This window comes from Gymnoscopelus microlampas (assembly GCF_963454915.1).
Source record: "Gymnoscopelus microlampas genome assembly, chromosome: 19".
NCBI classification, from domain to species: domain Eukaryota; kingdom Metazoa; phylum Chordata; class Actinopteri; order Myctophiformes; family Myctophidae; genus Gymnoscopelus; species Gymnoscopelus microlampas.
Window position 1 is genome coordinate 34,985,842 of NC_139956.1, and position 18,600 is coordinate 35,004,441.

At 40.4% G+C, this 18,600-nt stretch overlaps 1 protein-coding gene across 1 annotated transcript; it reads right to left on the minus strand.

Annotated features, from left to right (window-relative positions):
* Window positions 1-6,111: 6,111 nt before the first annotated feature.
* LOC311034484 (gamma-glutamyl hydrolase-like) lies at window positions 6,112-16,964 on the minus strand (the record flags this gene model as incomplete). Its single annotated transcript, XM_084042366.1, has 9 exons — window positions 6,112-6,173; window positions 9,556-9,693; window positions 10,510-10,600; window positions 11,096-11,202; window positions 11,442-11,586; window positions 11,986-12,070; window positions 12,575-12,625; window positions 13,101-13,215; window positions 16,868-16,964. 9 exons carry the CDS (start codon window positions 16,962-16,964, stop codon window positions 6,112-6,114), a joined length of 891 nt encoding a protein of 296 aa, XP_083898492.1.
* Window positions 16,965-18,600: the final 1,636 nt, after the last annotated feature.

An 18,600-nucleotide genomic window follows, 5' to 3' on the forward strand; every position in this document is an offset into this window, starting at 1 on the left:
TGTAGATCAATTATTTTCAAATACAAATATAGGGATTAAGTGGTTAATGCATGGTTTATGGTAATAATTTATACCTGCAAAGTAACGAGTAACTTAAGTTTTCAGATAATTGTAGTGGAGTAAAAGCACAACATTTGCCTCTGAGGTGTAGTGGAGTAAGTAAAAGTATAGACAATTGGAAATACTCAAAAAATAATAGTACCTCAATATTGTATTTAAGTACAGTACTTGAGTAAATGTACTTAGTTACTTTACACCACTGGTTATCACGCAGATGCACGTCATGTGTAAAATTAGGCTACTTCATACAATCTTCATCATGTACATGCACTGATCCTCTTCTTTCACTAATGTCTAGGAACAGATACCAGGCACCTTATTTCGAAATCTCATGTACATAATTAAATGTTTTTGGATGGATAGGCTATGTGTAAATATGTAGATACATTGTCTCTTTTTTTATCCCTCCTTTTTTCCCTTCCGTTTTTTACTTAACTGAATGGTGCTTAATCTTACGAATTAATCAAGCCCAGGCATAAACATATTAACAGAGCCCAACTTTAATAAATGCTCAACTTTTAATTCCCTAATATATTTTCTGTCATGTGTGTACATGATATAGCATAGGTATAGACCCCTTAACAGACGACGTCATACTGGCTGCGTGCAGCCAGTATGCGCGCAACGAAACCCATTATATCAGGTCTCGTTAGGACGCGTCTCACTAGCCAACACACACAAGAGGGGGTTGGGGTGTGCTGAAACCAGTGCACCCCGAAACAGGTTGGGAATTGATTGCGTGAAACAATCACCTGTGCGTCCAGGCTCAATGTTAGTAAACAAATAATTGGTCTATAATTACTTCAAAAGCACACACACTATTGTTTAGTAACTAGCACCATCTTATGGTGAGATTTGATATTGTCTCCTGGTATCTGGAATGCAGGCCATGAGCTGCTTGATGGAGAGTGGTTCAGGTTTGAAAACAAATGACTTCCCTTTGTATGAAGTTCACAATATAAAAGTACCATGAAAGGAAGGGAAATAACTATTACCAACATGTTTTAGCGTTCTAATATCTATTAGATTGACTACTAAAATGTATTTTTGCCAAGGTTATATACTTACTATGGATTCGAAAAATACCACCTTTACCTGTATGGGCCCTTCCTCTCTCATGGTAACAGCCTAGCGTGGATCACTGGACCTCGCCTCTCTGAGGTCTTCTATATATATGTGTCTGTTGCTTATGTGACCCAGATACCAGATGAAGATCGTTTCGACTGAACCGTTGTAATAAACTACTGCTGTAAGTGAAGACAGTGTGCGGTACTTCCATTTCTTTCATGTCCCAGTAGGTGTGCAAAAGGACCTTTCTCTACAAATTACTGACTAAACTGGGTCTAAGCTGGTGGTCACTGTTTTACCATCAGTGTTTATTGTGTAAATCCGGCTTTCCCATGGGCCAGTTCTGAGCCACTCTTAACCTATATTTAGGGTATTTTGTCTTATAATATATCCTTTCCTAGACAAATATTGTATGTTCGTAAATGTATACAACTTACTTTTAAGGGCCATAATCACAGCCCCCCACCCCTACCCGTGTCATGCCCACAGCATCCGCCACTAGAAATATGTTCACGCCACTCCCCCCTCCCCCCTATTGTCACACTGTATACCTGGAAGTCATGTGAAGTGTGCATTGTATACATGCATCAAATACACTTGCTGTTAGACTTCTGTGGTGGAGTTGCAGATCCCTACACAGCTGTAATAATAGAAGAGTACTGATTTCTCAAGCAGAATGTAGCCTGGGTCACTTATATATTTGTTGTCAGTCTCTCATGGCATCATCACAAGGCAAAGCAATCAGATTTGTCAGTGGTAGAACAGCAGAAGGGTTTCATAATTGCCGATGCTGGAGAAACCGTGACTTTGAACTGCTTCAATCAAGGCAACTTCAAGAACTTCTACTGGTACAAGCGCAGTCTTGGAGATAAACCTGAGCTGTTAGCGTCCCGGATCAGATACAAACAGAATACTACTTTTTCCGAAAGATTTAAGAACGATCCTTGTTTTTCCGTGGTCACAGGAGAAGAGATAAATCATCTCAAGATAGTGGATGTGCAAATGTCAGACTCTGCAATGTATTACTGTGGGATGGGGCACTATTATGAATTTGAGTTCAAAGAAGCAATCATGCTCCATGTTAAAGGTTCCTCGTCCAGCTTCCAAGCCATTGTCCAGCAGCCTCCAGAGAAGTCAGTCCAACCAGGAGACTCTGTGAATCTGAACTGTATCGTCCACACTGCTGGTACTGACTATGCTGTGGCTTCATGTGTGGAGATACTGTATGGAAACGGAACCAGACTGGACATTGAGGAAGATGACTGTTGCCACCAGTTGAAGATCCTGGTGTTTCTCTCCCTCAGCAGAACTGGAGTTGTTCTCTGCATCGTCCTCATCTTTACCATCATCTACATGAGCAGAAAATAATTATGCCTGTTATGTTGAGGAAAGATAAAAAAAAACACACCAATATTTTCATATTACTTAATTTCAATGGTTTCATAATGTTTTCTAATGCCAATATTATAATGATTCCACTTCCATCCAAACTAGCTAACTTTTATAACAGGCTTTATGAACAAAAATGTATTCTACTTTAGTCTAGTCTATTCTATTCTATTCTATATAATGTAATATATTCTTTAATATGATTATTTTACTGTCATTATTATATAATTATATTTCTTTATATTATTGTCAAAAAGTTGCAATTGACACATTTCTCTGCATTTCTTGTATTCATGTTGTTGAATTATTGTCTTTCAAATGTTCATTTACTTTGCGTAGGCGTCATTTTAAAAAGGTTCACTGTGTGCATTGAGTTGTATGAGAACAATGTGCTATGATGTACCAGCAGACCACATTTCCTGTGTAATAAACCTCTTCTTGCTATTAAGACAGTGGAAAGTACCTAGTGGTCTCTACATCTCTGAGAGGGCCTCATCACTGCAATAGCCTTGTCTGCCTGCAGCCAGCAGTTTAACAATGTGGTAGATATTGGTTTCAGTTCCTCAGCATTGCAACAAGAATTAAGAATAACAAGCAGTAGTAAGGCAAGGTTTGCAAATATTTTACGAAAAGATTTTTTTTTTTTATCTAAAGATGCTCTATTTGCTGCAATTGGATATGTGAGGAAATAAAAATACTGTCAAAAATGCAGTTTTTCTGAGATACGATTCTGAAGCTTCATTTAATGTAGCAATAATTTGCTGTAGCTTTTTACAGTACTGTTTATAGTAAAACCTTCTTAATGCCCTGTGGGCTAAATTTTTGGTCATTCAAAAACGTTGCTGGATCATTTGTGGAAGGATGTGGAAGATTTGTGGAAGCCATGGTTCTAGGCTGGTCAGTACATGAGTAATGTTACCACCAGGTGGTTTGCTGATAATTACAGCTTGGCTACTTGGTTACTGCTATCAGAACACCGCCTGCTTTGTGAGAAAACAATAGTGCTGGGGTTCGCTGTGTTGTTATAATTTATTGTGTAAATCTGTTTTTCCTATGAGCCAGTAGGTTTACCAACCCCCCACCCCTCACTTGAAATAATATTACTGTATTATTACTACAAAGTATTACTGTGGGACGCACATGTAAACTGACACTCAGTTCAAAGAAGGAATCATGCTCCATGTAAAAGGTTCATCATCCAACATCCAAGCTATTTTACAGTAGCCTCCAGAGAAGTCAGTTCAGCCTGGAGACTGTGAATCTGAACTGTACCGTCCACACTGCTGTACTTACCACTGTGCTGTGGCCTAGGCTGGACGATGAGGAAGATGACTGTTGTCACCATGAAGATTCTGGTGTTTCTCTCCATCAGCAGAATTGGAGTTCCTCATCTTAACCATTATCTCCATGAGCAGAAAATAGACATACTGTATAACTTGACATTATTATTGTCTCCGCCAGGCCGTAAGGCATGGCGAGAGAGTATGTTTTACCCTCTGTCCGTGTGTCCGTCCGTGTGTCCGTCCGTGTGTTACCACCAAATCTCCGGCACCGTTGGCCCGGTCGCTGCGAAACTGTGCACACACACTCCCTGGATGCCAATTCAGAACCTCTGCCTCAAATTTTTCACATGGGCCTGTTATAGCGCCACCAGGAGGCCGATTTGTGCAAAACCCATTTTTTTCACATTATTCCTACAGTTTTTAACCAAACGTCATGCAAATCGGTACACAGTATCTCTATAGTCATGTGATCAACCCTGATCTGTCCGATTTCCCAAATTCCATCCGTATTGGTTAAGGTTGCCATCCAAAGTTTGCAGGATTGGTCCGTTTTGAACAAACTGCCTCAAATCATGAACGCAGCGTGCGATTTCCGTGAAATTTCACACGCACATTCCCACTAGGCCGAGGAAGAAATGCCACCCTTTTCACATTGGCCTGTTATAGCGCCACCAGCAGGTCTAATTTAGCAAAACACATTTTTGGAACAAAATGCTTCAAATCATGAATGCAGTGTCCGATTGCCGTGAACGACCTAAGAATAAATGGCACCCTTTTCACATTGGTCTATTATAGCGCCACCAGGAGGCCACAATAACATATCTGACCTGGCGGAGACCTGTGCTCCGAGGAGCACTTTATCTAGTTTGTCTCTCACTTGTTTAGCATGCTGACACATTATCTGTAATTCTTCTATTCATGTTGTTGAATCATTGTCTTACAAAGGTACATTTTCTTTACTTAGGTGTCATTTACAAAAAAATAAAAGCACACTGTGTGCAATTGAGATGTGTGAGCACAATGTGATTTGTGACCACGTTTTCCTGTGTAAAAACCTCTTGGTATTGAGACGGAATGGAAAGTTCCTAGTGGTCTCTACAGGGGGGCTCATCACTCTTATCAGCCTGTAGCCAGCAGTTTGATGTGGTAGATATTGGTTTCGGTTCCTCAACATTTGCAGCAAGAGTTAAGAATAACAAGACATAATAAGGCAAGGCTTGTGCTGTGTGCATGGGTCTTACTGATAAATATTATTGCATGCATAATTTATACAGTAAATGTGTCGGCTACATGCGTGCGTGCATGTTTGTTTGCATGCGTGCGTGCATGTTTGCATGCGTGTGTGCATGTTTGCATGCATGCGTGCATGTGTGCGTGCATGCATGTGTGCGTGCTTGCTTGCGTGTGTGTACTAGACAGACAGGCAATAGGCTTTTAGGGTCAATTGTTCATAAACCTGGTTGTCTGAAGTAGCCTAGCTGTCTCGGAGCCTACTGGTTATGTCACAGCTGTCTATTTAATAAAGATCTCCTTGTGAAGTACACAGCTGGGGCGTGCAACTAAATAAGGCAAACACCTTGTTATTCATCACTGCTCGGTATACACTTTCTTGGGCATAGCAGCGGCAAACATTTTGTTTGGATTCTTGAAGAATCAAGTGTTTGAAATGCCACCTCAGCTGTTGAACATGTTACATGAATGTTGTGTTCAGATCAGATGGAATGAAAGGTGTTGTGCTGCTGCTTTTCTTCCGCCTGTAGCTATATGCTCATTCTCAGTTTGGTTGTTTTTAAAGTATGATGTACGCTTTGTAGATAGTGACAAAACACCTGATCCTCACTGCACCATGCGATAAGACCAACTTGGAGCTGGTCTTATCGTGGGGACGATACGTCCCCTCTTGCGCCGGACGGAAGATAGGGCCCATATGTCTGTTGTCTACTTCACTGTCCAATTAATTTGCATTTAATATCTAGAATATACTTTGAGGTCATGATTAAAAACCAAAAGATAATACATAAAACGTCCATATATAGGTATTGTAATGAATTTAACGTTACATAGGGTGTTTGTCAATTAACAACCTTTGGATCTGTGAAAGATGGTTGTGCTGAAATTAACATTTTCACAATTCAGGCTATCAGTTTGCTGGTGTGACGCAAATCACTTGTTGTTTTTCTTGTTTGCTTCTTTTTAATCAGTTTAATGTGAACAACTTTGAGCTGCATATTTTATATGAAATGTACTTTACAAATAAAGCTTATTATTGTTAGTATTGTGACGGCCCTGCCCCCTCTGCCTTCACTGATGGCTAGCCGGCAGCCTGAGTGAGTAGGGCGGAGTGGGGCAGGCCGTTAGACCAACTGGGTGCAGCTGGTTGAGGTGGTTTGGGAGAGTATATAGGGAGCTCTCCCACACCTCTCATTCTCTCTCTCTCCTCCCTGAAAGCAGGATCACTGCAACCTGGCCTGTGGGGCCTAACCTTTTGGTTTAAGTTCCTTTACACACTTTATACAACACTTGCCACAGCACATTCCACTCATCCATACACTGCGTTACATTACTGATTACTGACTTACTCACACACACACCTCATACATGTTTTGTTTTGTTTATCCATATGCTTTAATTAATTCAGAATAATAAATATAATTTAAATGTTGACCTTGTGTGGACTCCCTATTTTTGCCATGTATTACCCTAGTGCATGACAGTATTAGTATTAAAACTGGAATCCATAACTTTCATGTCCTACTACAGGGTTCCAAATGTTTACTGTTGCAATGCATGAAATACCTCTTGCATGCATTGCAACAGTAAACCTCAACCAGTAGGTGTTCTACCTGACCACACGATAGAAGAGCAGGGAGAGTAGATCACCTCTAACCATCACAGTAGTTTGTTATATTTGTTATATTGCATTGACATACTCCACCATATATTGGTTAAAATAACTTTTTATTCACTTAAATGGTTATGGATTGCAGCTTAATTCAGTTTCCCTCTGTTCTCAGCATTATCATAATCCCATTGTACAAATGTACAGTACTTTATTTACATTCTGCAGATTTCAGGTGTATTGTCAAATATATTGGTTAAACACAAGCAGAGTAAAGAAATTGTGCATACAGTAGGACTATATAAAATAGTTTTAAAAATATATAATTTAAAGGCCATATCCAATATCAAAGATCAGAAAATATGCTATAAATAATGCTATCTATGTGCCCTATTCAATGCAGATTTATTAAATCAGGTTCTGTTGGTCAGTGGCACAATCACATTCTGCTGACTCAAGAAAGTAAGAGTCACACAGATCAAAAACACACTCCTAAATATTCTATCACAGCAGGGGTTTCCAATGATTTTTTATTCTTTATTTTGTATAATTCTTTTAGTGATTTACTGGTTTCTGAAAACAAGCTCCTCCTTTACCCAACATGTTGCTGAGAACAGTGGTTCTCAAACATTTTCGTGCCAAGGACCCCCAAATTGATATGTAGACTATTTGGCCGCGGACCAGCCATCTTAAAATGTTCTGTGCCAGGGATCCCCAGAAGAGAAGATTTGTGTTTTAAAGAAAAACATATTATTCAAAACTCTTTCAAGATTTAGCACACATTTTCAAAAATAGCAGATTGTATATCTGCTATATTTAAATAGCCATGGTAACACATTTTGCTGGGGACCCCCTGAAACCCGTCCAAGGACCCCACTTTGAGAATCAATGGCTTAGAAAACTGCTAGAGAAAACCATAGCTATAGCATTATGAAGCTATGAATTAATGATAACCACCTTTTAAACTATATAACATTAAACATAACAAAATGGAGTGAAAGCATTGCTACCAGTGCTACTAGATTCATTTTAAACTATGGCCATGACATTTCAGTAAATCACTATGTTCAATATAAAACAGCACAATGGCAAATATGCCATATAGTCAAGTTTTTCTTTCATTTAATTTGGTTGAGCACTTTACAGATCAGCAGGTTCACACAAAGTGTGTCAATCATTAATCATAACGATTAATTAGAGGGAGCTCCACGGATCTCGTTCAACCCAGATTCGGCAAAAACATGGGGTTGTATTCATTCTACTATTATGCCACCAAAATGTAGCCAGTCATCAAAAAGTGTGACTCCCTACCCTCCTTCAAAACCGCAATAAAAGAGCACCTGTCTGTAATTTACAACTGGACCTAGACAAGTCTTCTAGCTTGCCAAAATAAATGACCCCCCACTGTTTCTATGTACAGTAAATATACTTTTACTGCTCCTAGTATTGATGATCTCTTGTATAGTATTGTATGCATGTGTTTATATGTCTTGATGAATTGAATACAGGAACGGTCGCCACCTGGTATTCCTAAACGTAACCTCAGTAAAATTATGACTAAACCTATCCTTATAAGCTTATTCCTAAACTTAACCTCAGTAAAACTATGACTAAACCTAACCTTTTTCCTAACCATAACCTCAGTAAAACTATGCCTAAACCTAACCTTATTCCTAACCTTAACCTCAGTAAAACAAATACAAGAATACAAGAACAGCTGGGGGGGCAAGCAGTCGCAGAAAAAATGGGGGCGAGTGTGTTTTGGGGCAAGCGTTCCGGTTACCCTAGCTGTCCCGACTCACGATAATGACGTTTTTACTTGTCAATTGATTGTCTTACACAAAGTTGTGATTGTGACTTATTTAATTGTCGTTTTGGCACTGAACATTGAATCAAAACATTGCATTTCAACTTGTTTTTTTTTTCTTGATGTGAGTTCAGTCAAAGTAGTATTTCTCCATGAAGATGTTTTGTTGTCCTCTGAAGACAGGAGAGAAGTTATAGATGAGAGCCTCGTCTTCTTCAAGAGTACTGGAGAACTGGTGATTACTCTTCATGGCTGGACAGAGAGAGAGAGAGAGAGAGAGAGAGAGAGAGAGAGAGAGAGAGAGAGAGAGAGAGAGAGAGAGAGAGAGAGAGAGAGAGAGAGAGAGAGAGAGAGAGAGAGAGAGAGAGAGAGAGAGATAGCAGATGTACAATTAAGCTCGCTGTGAGCTTGTAGATCTGCTATTTTTGAATAGCCAACATATAATTGGAAAAAGTGGTTAAAATGATTGTGATGCTAAATAAACTATACATTTGCTGGGGAACCCACTTTAAAAACCACTGATATAATGGACACCTAGTCAGGACCCCTTGGTGTCACTGGGTCAACACATTGGGTACACGTTTAGTGTCATTTATCAACGTTCAGGGTATTTCGAGTCGTGTGACTGATGACAGAATGCGGTCGTGATTAAGAACAAAGCGATATTGGCATAAAAAAAAACCCATTGAAAACACATTTAAAACAATTTAAAACATAAAAAAAATTGATAACACAGTCATTAAAAAATGCAAAACAAAAACATTAAAAAACAATACAGGCACGTTGCTCTGCACGCTCGCATGCGGGCACTCGGTCAGCTCGGTCTAGGCTTTAAAAACAAGGCTCCAGACATCCCAAAACAAACTGGTCAGGCTACTTCTTGGCCTACAACTCATCTAACCCCTGCTCATTTTGCTAGGGTGGGGTGGCTCAGGGTAGAGGACAGAGTACAGCAACTTGCAATGGGTCTGGTCCACAAGATACTGTACGCACACACACACACACACACACACACACACACACACACACACACACACACACACACACACACACACACACACACACACACGTACGTGTACGCATGCACACACAAGCCATGCCCGTCTCACCTTCTGACACAAAGAAGCTGGCAGCATAGAAGGAGATAGTGATGGCAGTGACAGAGTGAACCATGCCAGGCTTGTCAATCCACTCAAAGGGGGCTTTCTCTGGATGCCACTGTACTCCATAGAATGGATACCTGTAGGCTGAAAGTCAACACTCTGTACTGCATATCTCTGCTGTTCGGCAGGAACCAGCTAATTCAAAAATGTTAATTTTTCAGGAAATTAAAAAAACGAATGGAATTAGGAGGTTTTGTTCATCGTTAATAAGAACAGCTGAATGGACCTCCATGCTCACAATGAGGTTGGAGGTCAAAAGGGGGTGGAGCCTGGAGTCAGGAAAACCAGCTAACTCCACCCCCCTTTGCTGGAGTTAGCTGGTTTAGCAGAAAGTTTGAGGATCCAATGGAATTAGCTGCTTTTGTCAGAAGCAATTTTTAATACTTTTCATTGGTTCAATATTTTTTTTACCAACACACAGATGTAAAGGGTGTTCAATAGCACTGATTTATGGAAAAAAATCAGCAAAAGCGGAAACATTTAGTTAGCTGGTTCCTGCCGGACAGCAACAACATAATGGATGCTTGTATTATACTTCACTCCAACAATACTGCCCTGCCAAGCCAAAGAGCAGTAACTACGTTTTTGTACACGCCGACTTATTTGTGTATCCCAAAGGTCAAATTAGCCTTTGTGATTTTGGGGGATAAACAATTACCTCAAGAACAGATGCACAATTAGTGTAATATCACTTATATGCCGATATCTCATTTGGCTGACCAGTTGAATCACTTTTAAACCCATTTTTCAGTGATTTTTGATTTCGTAGTTACTGCTCTTTACCTTGGCAGGGCAGAATAGTTATACAGTATTACAAGTAGATAATTCATTATAAGAATGTTTATAATGCATTGTATAGACACAGGCTTCATAGGAAGTTTTGTCATAATCATATTGTACCTTCTATCGTAGAGATGAATTCCGTCTTGCCATCACTGTTGGTGGATAAAACCTTATAGAACGTCTTCAAATTGACGTTATGGTTGTAGTCCTGTTGGATCACAATCATTTCTATGTTTACCAGTGATGGAAGAAGTACTCACATGTTTTACTTCAGTAAAAGTATCAATACTGCAATGTAGATATACTCTGTACAAGTCCCGTATTCAAAATCTCTGTATATTAGTTAAAGCACATTTATTAAGACATACTGTACTATAGAAAATCTCACAGGGAGACAGTGTACTGTAGGAGAGACAGACAGTGGGAAAGCTGACAGGGAGACAGTGGAGGAGAGACAAACAGCATGAAAGCTGACAGGGAGACAGTGTAGGAGAGACAGGCAGTAGCTGAGAGACAAAGATTCTAGAAACCAATGAGTGACGTCACGTCCCTTATCCTTTTTACAGTCTATGGCATGCATGCAGAGAGAGAGAGAGAGAGAGAGTGAGTGAGAGTGAGAGAATGTATTTTCCTGAGTGAACTCAACAGCATTATGTAACAACGGCATGAAAGAGACCTGAGGAGAGGAGAGGAGATGAGGTACCTGCAGTGAGAGACCCCATTTGTGGAAGTTGGGTGTGATGTTCTCCTCGGCCAGAGACTGCATCAGGTGTCTGGGAAACCCTTTGAACAAACGGCTGGACTTGGCCTCTGGAAGACACAGACACAGACGCACACGCACACGCACACGCACACGCACACGCACGCACACGCACACGTTCACTTTGTAGTTTGTTTTCCAGTTCAGGTTGAATACATGGCAGGCTGCATAAGGCTGACCTTATAGTACACTGATGCAGCTAATACAATTAATAATGGATGTGTTAGGGGTCATTGACATGGAAAAGTTTGAGAAAAGCTGGCTTATAGTAGGCTATGATGATTATTACCTGCTGTGAATGTGAGAGGCAGAGCCACAGCCTCTGTATCTGTCCGGACGCGGATTTCCTGTTGATGTCCGTCTGTGAGGACTAGGAGCAGCTGGTGACCCAGACAGCCCCCCCAGATGGGGAAGTAATCCCCCGCATCGTTGGCCTGAGGACCACACAGAGGGCAGGGGTGGCACATTGTTCTCAACGTTACGGCATCATTCATGAACAGACTTCTTAATATTACTAGCTGCATTAAGTAATATGAGTGAAAAGCATCAAGTCAAGTACATTGTTATTCATTCGCCAGGGACGCCTTGGAGCATCCCTCCTGGGAGTGCTAATGCGCAGTTTGTGTGGCGCGACCGACTAGAGATGAACCTCCTGCAGTGTTCGAGTGGCAGATTCTACCGTTCGGTACCACCTGCAGTCCCTGCAGTCCACTTCAAATCTCCTGTCAAATGTGTCCTGACCGACGCCCCGGGGGCGAATGAAGCATAACCCTACAGAACCAGTCCATATATACAATCCTTTACAAACCCTCCCCAACAACGGGACATCTTACCTTCAGAGCCAATTCATAGAATATCTTTGCTGTTCGGGCAAACTCTGATGTCAGAAGGTCAACATATCCTCCTGGCAGGAACAAACTGATGAAGAAGAGAGGAAGTAAAATGACTTTATGTATTAAGAAGAGAACAATCCTTCTTGAAAAGATTACAGTGTAACGGTGTAATTATTACAACTGTGATGGCAACACCAAAAGCCACACAAAGTCAGTAAAACATGGTGAACACTTCTCTTTTGGTTTATTAATTTACTCTATATTTATTTTCAGCACTACAGTACATACTGCAAACAAAGGACTACTCTATCTTCGTTTCTATGGCTGGCCAACAAAAGAAGTTTCAGATCTGCTTAAAAGGAGCTGGGTAATTGGACTGCACCATGTTCCCTTTGCATATGGGGAGGGGCAGGGGTTTATGAGTTTGAATTTATTATTAGGATTTTTAAGACATTTATTTTGATATTTCAGTTTCATTGTAATTTCTGCTTTTTTTTTTTACATTGTATTGCAAAGCACTCTGTAACTCTTTGGAAAAACGTGCTAAAGTTCATAATCTTTTTATCATAATAATTCAAAGTGAGCTCACCCATTAATGGAATGAAATAACCTTGCATACTCTTCTTCTGTGCGGTTGATTCTGCTTAAACAAAGAGAGAAGAAAGAAACAAAGCCTGTTAGATGTCATCCTGTTCAACCGGGATGACCGGAGGCAACGATGGAGGGCTCGTCTCTCTCTCTCTCTCTCTCTCTCTCTCTCTCTCTCTCTCTCTCTCTCTCTCTCTCTCTCACCTCTTCAGACTCCACCTCAGCCCGTAGCACTTGACCTATAGCCTCGATGACCTTGCAGGCTTATGCAAAGGCTAAAATGTAACTTAGATAGCATGTTAAGTAGACAGATGCAAGGTGATTGTTGACCTGGCATCCTACAGTGTGTATAGTTTCAATGTACAGATTATTGATTTTTGGGATATTCTACGGTTAGACTGATGATAGGTTCTTGGTTTACGTATATATATTAGTTTATTGGTAGATCACAATTTCTATGTGAGTGAGTGTGTGTGTGTGTGTGTGTGTGTGTGTGTGTGTGTGTGTGTGTGTGTGTGTGTGTGTACCTGACAGGCACCACTCTAGCACCAGCAGACTCCAGGAATTTGACGAAGCAGCCAGCGATGTAGCAGGAGCCACGGGCATAGGTGTCACCTGGAAAGTTCTCCTGAGCCAGTATACCTAGTATACCAAAACAGATGGATTAGAGCCAATTACGCCAATTCTTATCGGTCGTATGGGAGTAGACACCCCTTTATTTTTGGTTTCCTACATCGTATTTTTTAACACATCGGGTGCCAGCATTTTATAATAACAGATTACGTTCGGTGCCGAAATCTCACCGTTGAGCTGCGCAGCGCTGTTTAAGCTGTAGACTCCACGACGTGCATTCCATGAGAAAAAAAGAGCATGCCTCCATTTTGCCCGATGGTACTGGCTAACGCCTGGAACGATAACATCTCTCACGCGAGTAACAATGGCGGAGCGATCGTGCACACAAAATGAGTCGTTTTCCCCAGAGTAAAAAGTTTCGGAGTTATAGGGGTTTTAGAGAAGGAAATAGAGCGGAAGCTGATGTGCGCCATGTTTTTTGCCACGATGATGCATCTGGCCCATCCTTCTCAGATTCACCGTGGGTGATCCCAAAGCTGCTCCAGCCCCTCCCGTATGGAAAAAAACAAAAAGACACCAAACACGGTTCGGACCGTGATCGGCACCAGAGCGCTACTATGTGAAAACACGGTCCAGACCGTGTTCGGCACCCGATGTGTTAATTATTATTGTTAGGCTTATTTTCCCCAAGTAAATACCAGTCTTGGATTGATTGATTGAATACTTTATTAGCAGTTTGCGAGAAAAGCGTAGGAAAGTACAGTTCAATACAAGGTCTGCTAAGAGGATTTTAAACACAAGAAAACCTATGGCTTGTTTCCATTGGGGTCCTTTGTACTCAATTCATTGAAACATTTAATGACAGACAAATATACAATATTATGCAAAACCTCATATAAAAATAAAAATAAAAATATGTAAAGTAAACACAGGTCGTGGGGGGGGGGGGGGGGGGTCTAGGTTTTGGAGGAGCTCCCTCTAGTGTTGTGATTGTGGACTTCATTGATGTTTGTGAAGTAGTTTGACAGGTGTTGTTTGATGGGTGTTTTTGTGGTGAGGCGTATCTTGTAGACCAGGCCCATTGCAAGTTGCTGTACTCTATCCTCTACCCTGAGCCATTCGACCCTAGCAAAATGAGCAGGGGTTAAATGAGTTGTAGATGTAAGGCCAAGAAGTAGCCTGACCAGTTTGGTTTGGGATGTTTGGAGCCTTGTTTTTTAAGGCATGCATAGTCGAATTGACTTTGGATGAATGCTCCTGTTAGATTTCTCAATGTATTCTTACTGACCAGTGAGGATATCCTGTACGAGATCCTGTACAAAAATCTTGTTTTTGGGTTGACTTTTCTCATTTTGATGACTTTAGACTTGCTTGATCAAATTAAAAATAGACTTGGACTTGACTTGGACTTGAATGCCGAAGACTTGTGACTTGACTTCAGATTCAGATTCACTTTATTGTCACTTAGATGCACTGTTTAGGTACATACATGTGAAAAACCTACGCTCGGAAGCTCTAATAAAACAATAAAAACATGATAAAACAACCTAAAACACTCATAAACAATAAATAAACACAGGCAGGAATATCAGTCAAGGAAAGTGCATAGTTCAGAGTACAGTTATTGCACATTCACTTTTCACTGTCATTTAACAGCCTGTGGGAAAAAAACTGTTCCTCAGCCTGCTAGTTGACTTGAACGCCAAAGAGTTGTGACTTGAGCCCTCTTGTGACTTGAGCCCTCTTGTGACTTGAGTCACTCAATACTTTACAGCAAGCCCAAATATTAAAATGTTTAAAAAGTGTCCCATCAACTATTCATTTTATCGGTCAAACATCCTGGCCGTCAGTAACACGTGTCATATATTGTAGTAGCCTCTGGCTTCACGTGTTGTAGTATATTACAGACAACACACACATGTGCGTTTACTCCTGCCGGCCTGTCGCTGCCAGCCCTTCGACTCCAGTAATTATATCTTTCGGTTTGAAAGATTACGAGGTGACTGTCGATGCGACGCGTTGTGAGCTTGTAGATCTGCTATTTTCAAACATTTTAGTACTTTTACTTTTGGTACTTTAAGTACATTTTGATACCAATACTTTTGTACTTTGACTTAAGTAAAATTTGAATTCCAGACTTTTAGTTGGAACAGAGTACTTCTACATTGCAGTATCGATACTACTTAAGTAAAACATTTGAGTACTTTTTACACCACTGCTTAAACCCCATGATCTAGGAGGTCATGGGGTTTAAGTGCTTAAGCAAAAGCTGCTGGCAAATGCTACAACTTCACTCTAAAGTCTAAACTCACAATTATTCAGTGAACATGATGTAATGTTGTCATTGTCTTCGCCAGGCCGAAAGGCGTGTTTTGCACCCTGTCCATCCGTCCGTCCGTCCGTCCGTCCGCGTGTCCGTCTGTGAACAGCTAATCTCCAGCACCGTTGGCTGGACCACAACGAAACTGTGCAAACAGCCTAAATCTTTCACATGGGCCTGTTATAGCGCCACCAGGAGGCCATTTTTTGCTAAAACATTTTTTTGACAGTACACCTACAGATTTTGTCCATACATCGCGCAAATCGGTACACAGTATCTCAATAGTCATTAAACAAAACAGTTTTTTCAGATTTTTCTTATTCCATCCTGATTGTCTAAGATTGGCTTCCAAAGTTTACAAGAGTGCTCCGTTTTGAACAGTGGTGGACAGTAACAGAGTAAATTTACTTGGGTACTGTACTTAAGTATAGATTTTGAGTATTTGTACTTTTCACGAGTATTAGATTTTTTTGATACTTTTTGCTTTCACTCAAGTACATTTCCAAGACAAATATTATACTTTTACTCAAGTACATTTCTAAGAAGGCTGTGAAGTACTAGTTACTTTTAGGTTGGCTGTTCTTTTTTTTCTTTTTTTTCTCTTCCCTAAAATGCAATGGCCACATGCTGTGTTCTTCAAAGAGTATACACACTCTGCACTGGGATCTACATCATGGGTACAGTATTCAACAGGGGGTCCGTGACCCGTAGGCGGTCATCGGAGTCACTGCAGGGTGACCACCCTTTTTTTTCTCTGATACTTTTTTTGTTTTGTTTTAAATGTCTGAAAATATGCATGAATCCAACATATTTGCAAATATAAATTGTTAGAAAGACTACCCAACTCTACCCCCAACCCCCACTGTGTGGGGAGGACAGTAGCAACAGATAAGTTAAGTTAAAGTCTTACAAAAGTATACCTACTTACTTCATATAATTACAATTATGAATGATAAGGATGATATGATTAATAGATAAGCCCTAATACAAAGCCTGTCAACAGAACCTACTGTAGCAAGTTCACACTTTTGAGTGTTGCCTGTATAATGTCCTATAATGTAAACCACACTTCACTCCCACATATGTCTAATTAATGTTTACATATCCTTCTTCTGCTGCGTGTTTTTTAAAAGTGTTGTATAACGAGTGCTGACAACTTCATTAGCTATTTTCGTGCCTTTTATACTCTGGTTTTAACAAGAAACATGGAGACTGCCATGCTCAACTAAAACGTTTTCAGACTTATCAGCATGAGAAAACAAAGCGACCGGTTCAGCAAGACCGATATTTACATTGGTGTCTTCAGTAAACTTAAATTTACTGTTTACTGAAGACACCAATGTAAAATGCCTTGACTTCCAGAGAAGAAAAGACTATAACAATCTTGGGTGTGAAACCTACCGATGACAGGGCGGCAGTTTCCTCTAGCGCCCCCTGTAGGCCCTGGGGCCTCCGTTAGTGGGGCAGGAGGATCCAAGGAGGCCAGAGACGCCAACATAATTAAAACACACTTTTAATGGACTCCCGGGTACGAAAACCGATCAAACTAAATGAACACATTCGGAGCTGAACATAGCTTGTCAAGTAGCTTGTCAAGTAGCTTGTCATGTCAACTGTTCTGACAAGCCACTTTTATAGGTGTAGCTCTGTGTTGCCAGATCTTGCAAGAGAAACAAGTAAAGCGGCCAGGTCTATGAAAACAAGCTCAAAAGAAGCAACTAGGCTAAGTTTCTCCACCTTACATCAGCTATTTGAAAATAGCAGATCTACAAGCTCACAACGCGCCGCATATCCACGCACAACTACCAATATTTACAAGCGACTTTACAGAAAAACAAGACAAAAGTCGCTTATAATAAGCAGACATGGCAACACTGATATACCTACCTATAACATATGCAGTGGTGACCGCCCCTTTGCTGCTGTTGCCCCCAGCAGTGACAAACTGCCAAAAAGACCTGTAGGTTTTGAGATACCCTATTCTAGATGGAAAGTGGGGTCCAAGCACATAGTGTGCATTTTTTTCTGCCACTTGTTTTTTCTTCATCCTTGAAGTGTGTAATCTGCCAGGTAACAGGCTGAAATAATGTCCCATGGGGTTCATTTTTAACCCTTTATTACACATATCCTGAACCCAAACCTGAAAATGGAAGAAATAGAAAAGACCACAATCCTTTTGATGGACACAACCGGAGACAAATAAAAAAAAAGAATATCCCATAACATTTGGACCCAGGGAATTAATTAAAGTGTTTATTATTAAGATTCAAGCACGTCTTGATTCTATTGGGCTACAGGACAAAAACAGCACTAAAAAAACTGAGCCGAAAATGTTCATATCAGTTTTTACTAAATATTTTTCTCTTACTGACTGCATTTTCTTCATCCTTGAAGTGTGTATTTTAAGATTCTGCCATGAACCAGACTGAAATAATGTCCCACGGGGTTCATTTTTAACCCTATGTTAACACATATCCTACCCAAACCCAAAAAGGCAACATATAGCAAATCTTTGGAAGTATACAACATACAAATGAACACATTTTCCGTACAATTTGGACTTTTTGACCTTTTTTCGTCTCACGGGGGAACTTCAGTTTTCAGCCTCACCCAGCTTAATGGGGGTTCATGCTTCTTGACCGGATAGCCAGTTGTCTAGAACTATTTATCTGACCGTCATGATATTTTAAACGTCTCTTGGTGATATTTGTAAAGAAGTGCTTAGCTTAACACAGTGTAGTAGGCTGTGTTTAAAATCTAACTTACTGTATTAGAATGTGTCTTGCAACATAGCAAGTGAAAATAAGTAGTGAGACTTACTTTTTTAATGTTTTGTTGGTTTGTAGCATAAGGATCAGCACCAAATGTCATCAAAACACTGACTGCTTGAAATTATCTTGTAAAACATAACACACACGTAAGTCCGTGAGCCAGGGGGGTTGGTCATTATCATCTGAGGGGATTAATGCTCATAGTGATTTTTGTAAAGGTATGCATGTCTAGAGTTAGAAAATATGTGATAGCATTGCACCAATGGTAGCTTTATGGGTGCTATCATGCATTTTATTTTATAACACTAGGCGAAAATTACATGGGTCAATATATGAAAACATACTACTTAACCCCCCCAAATA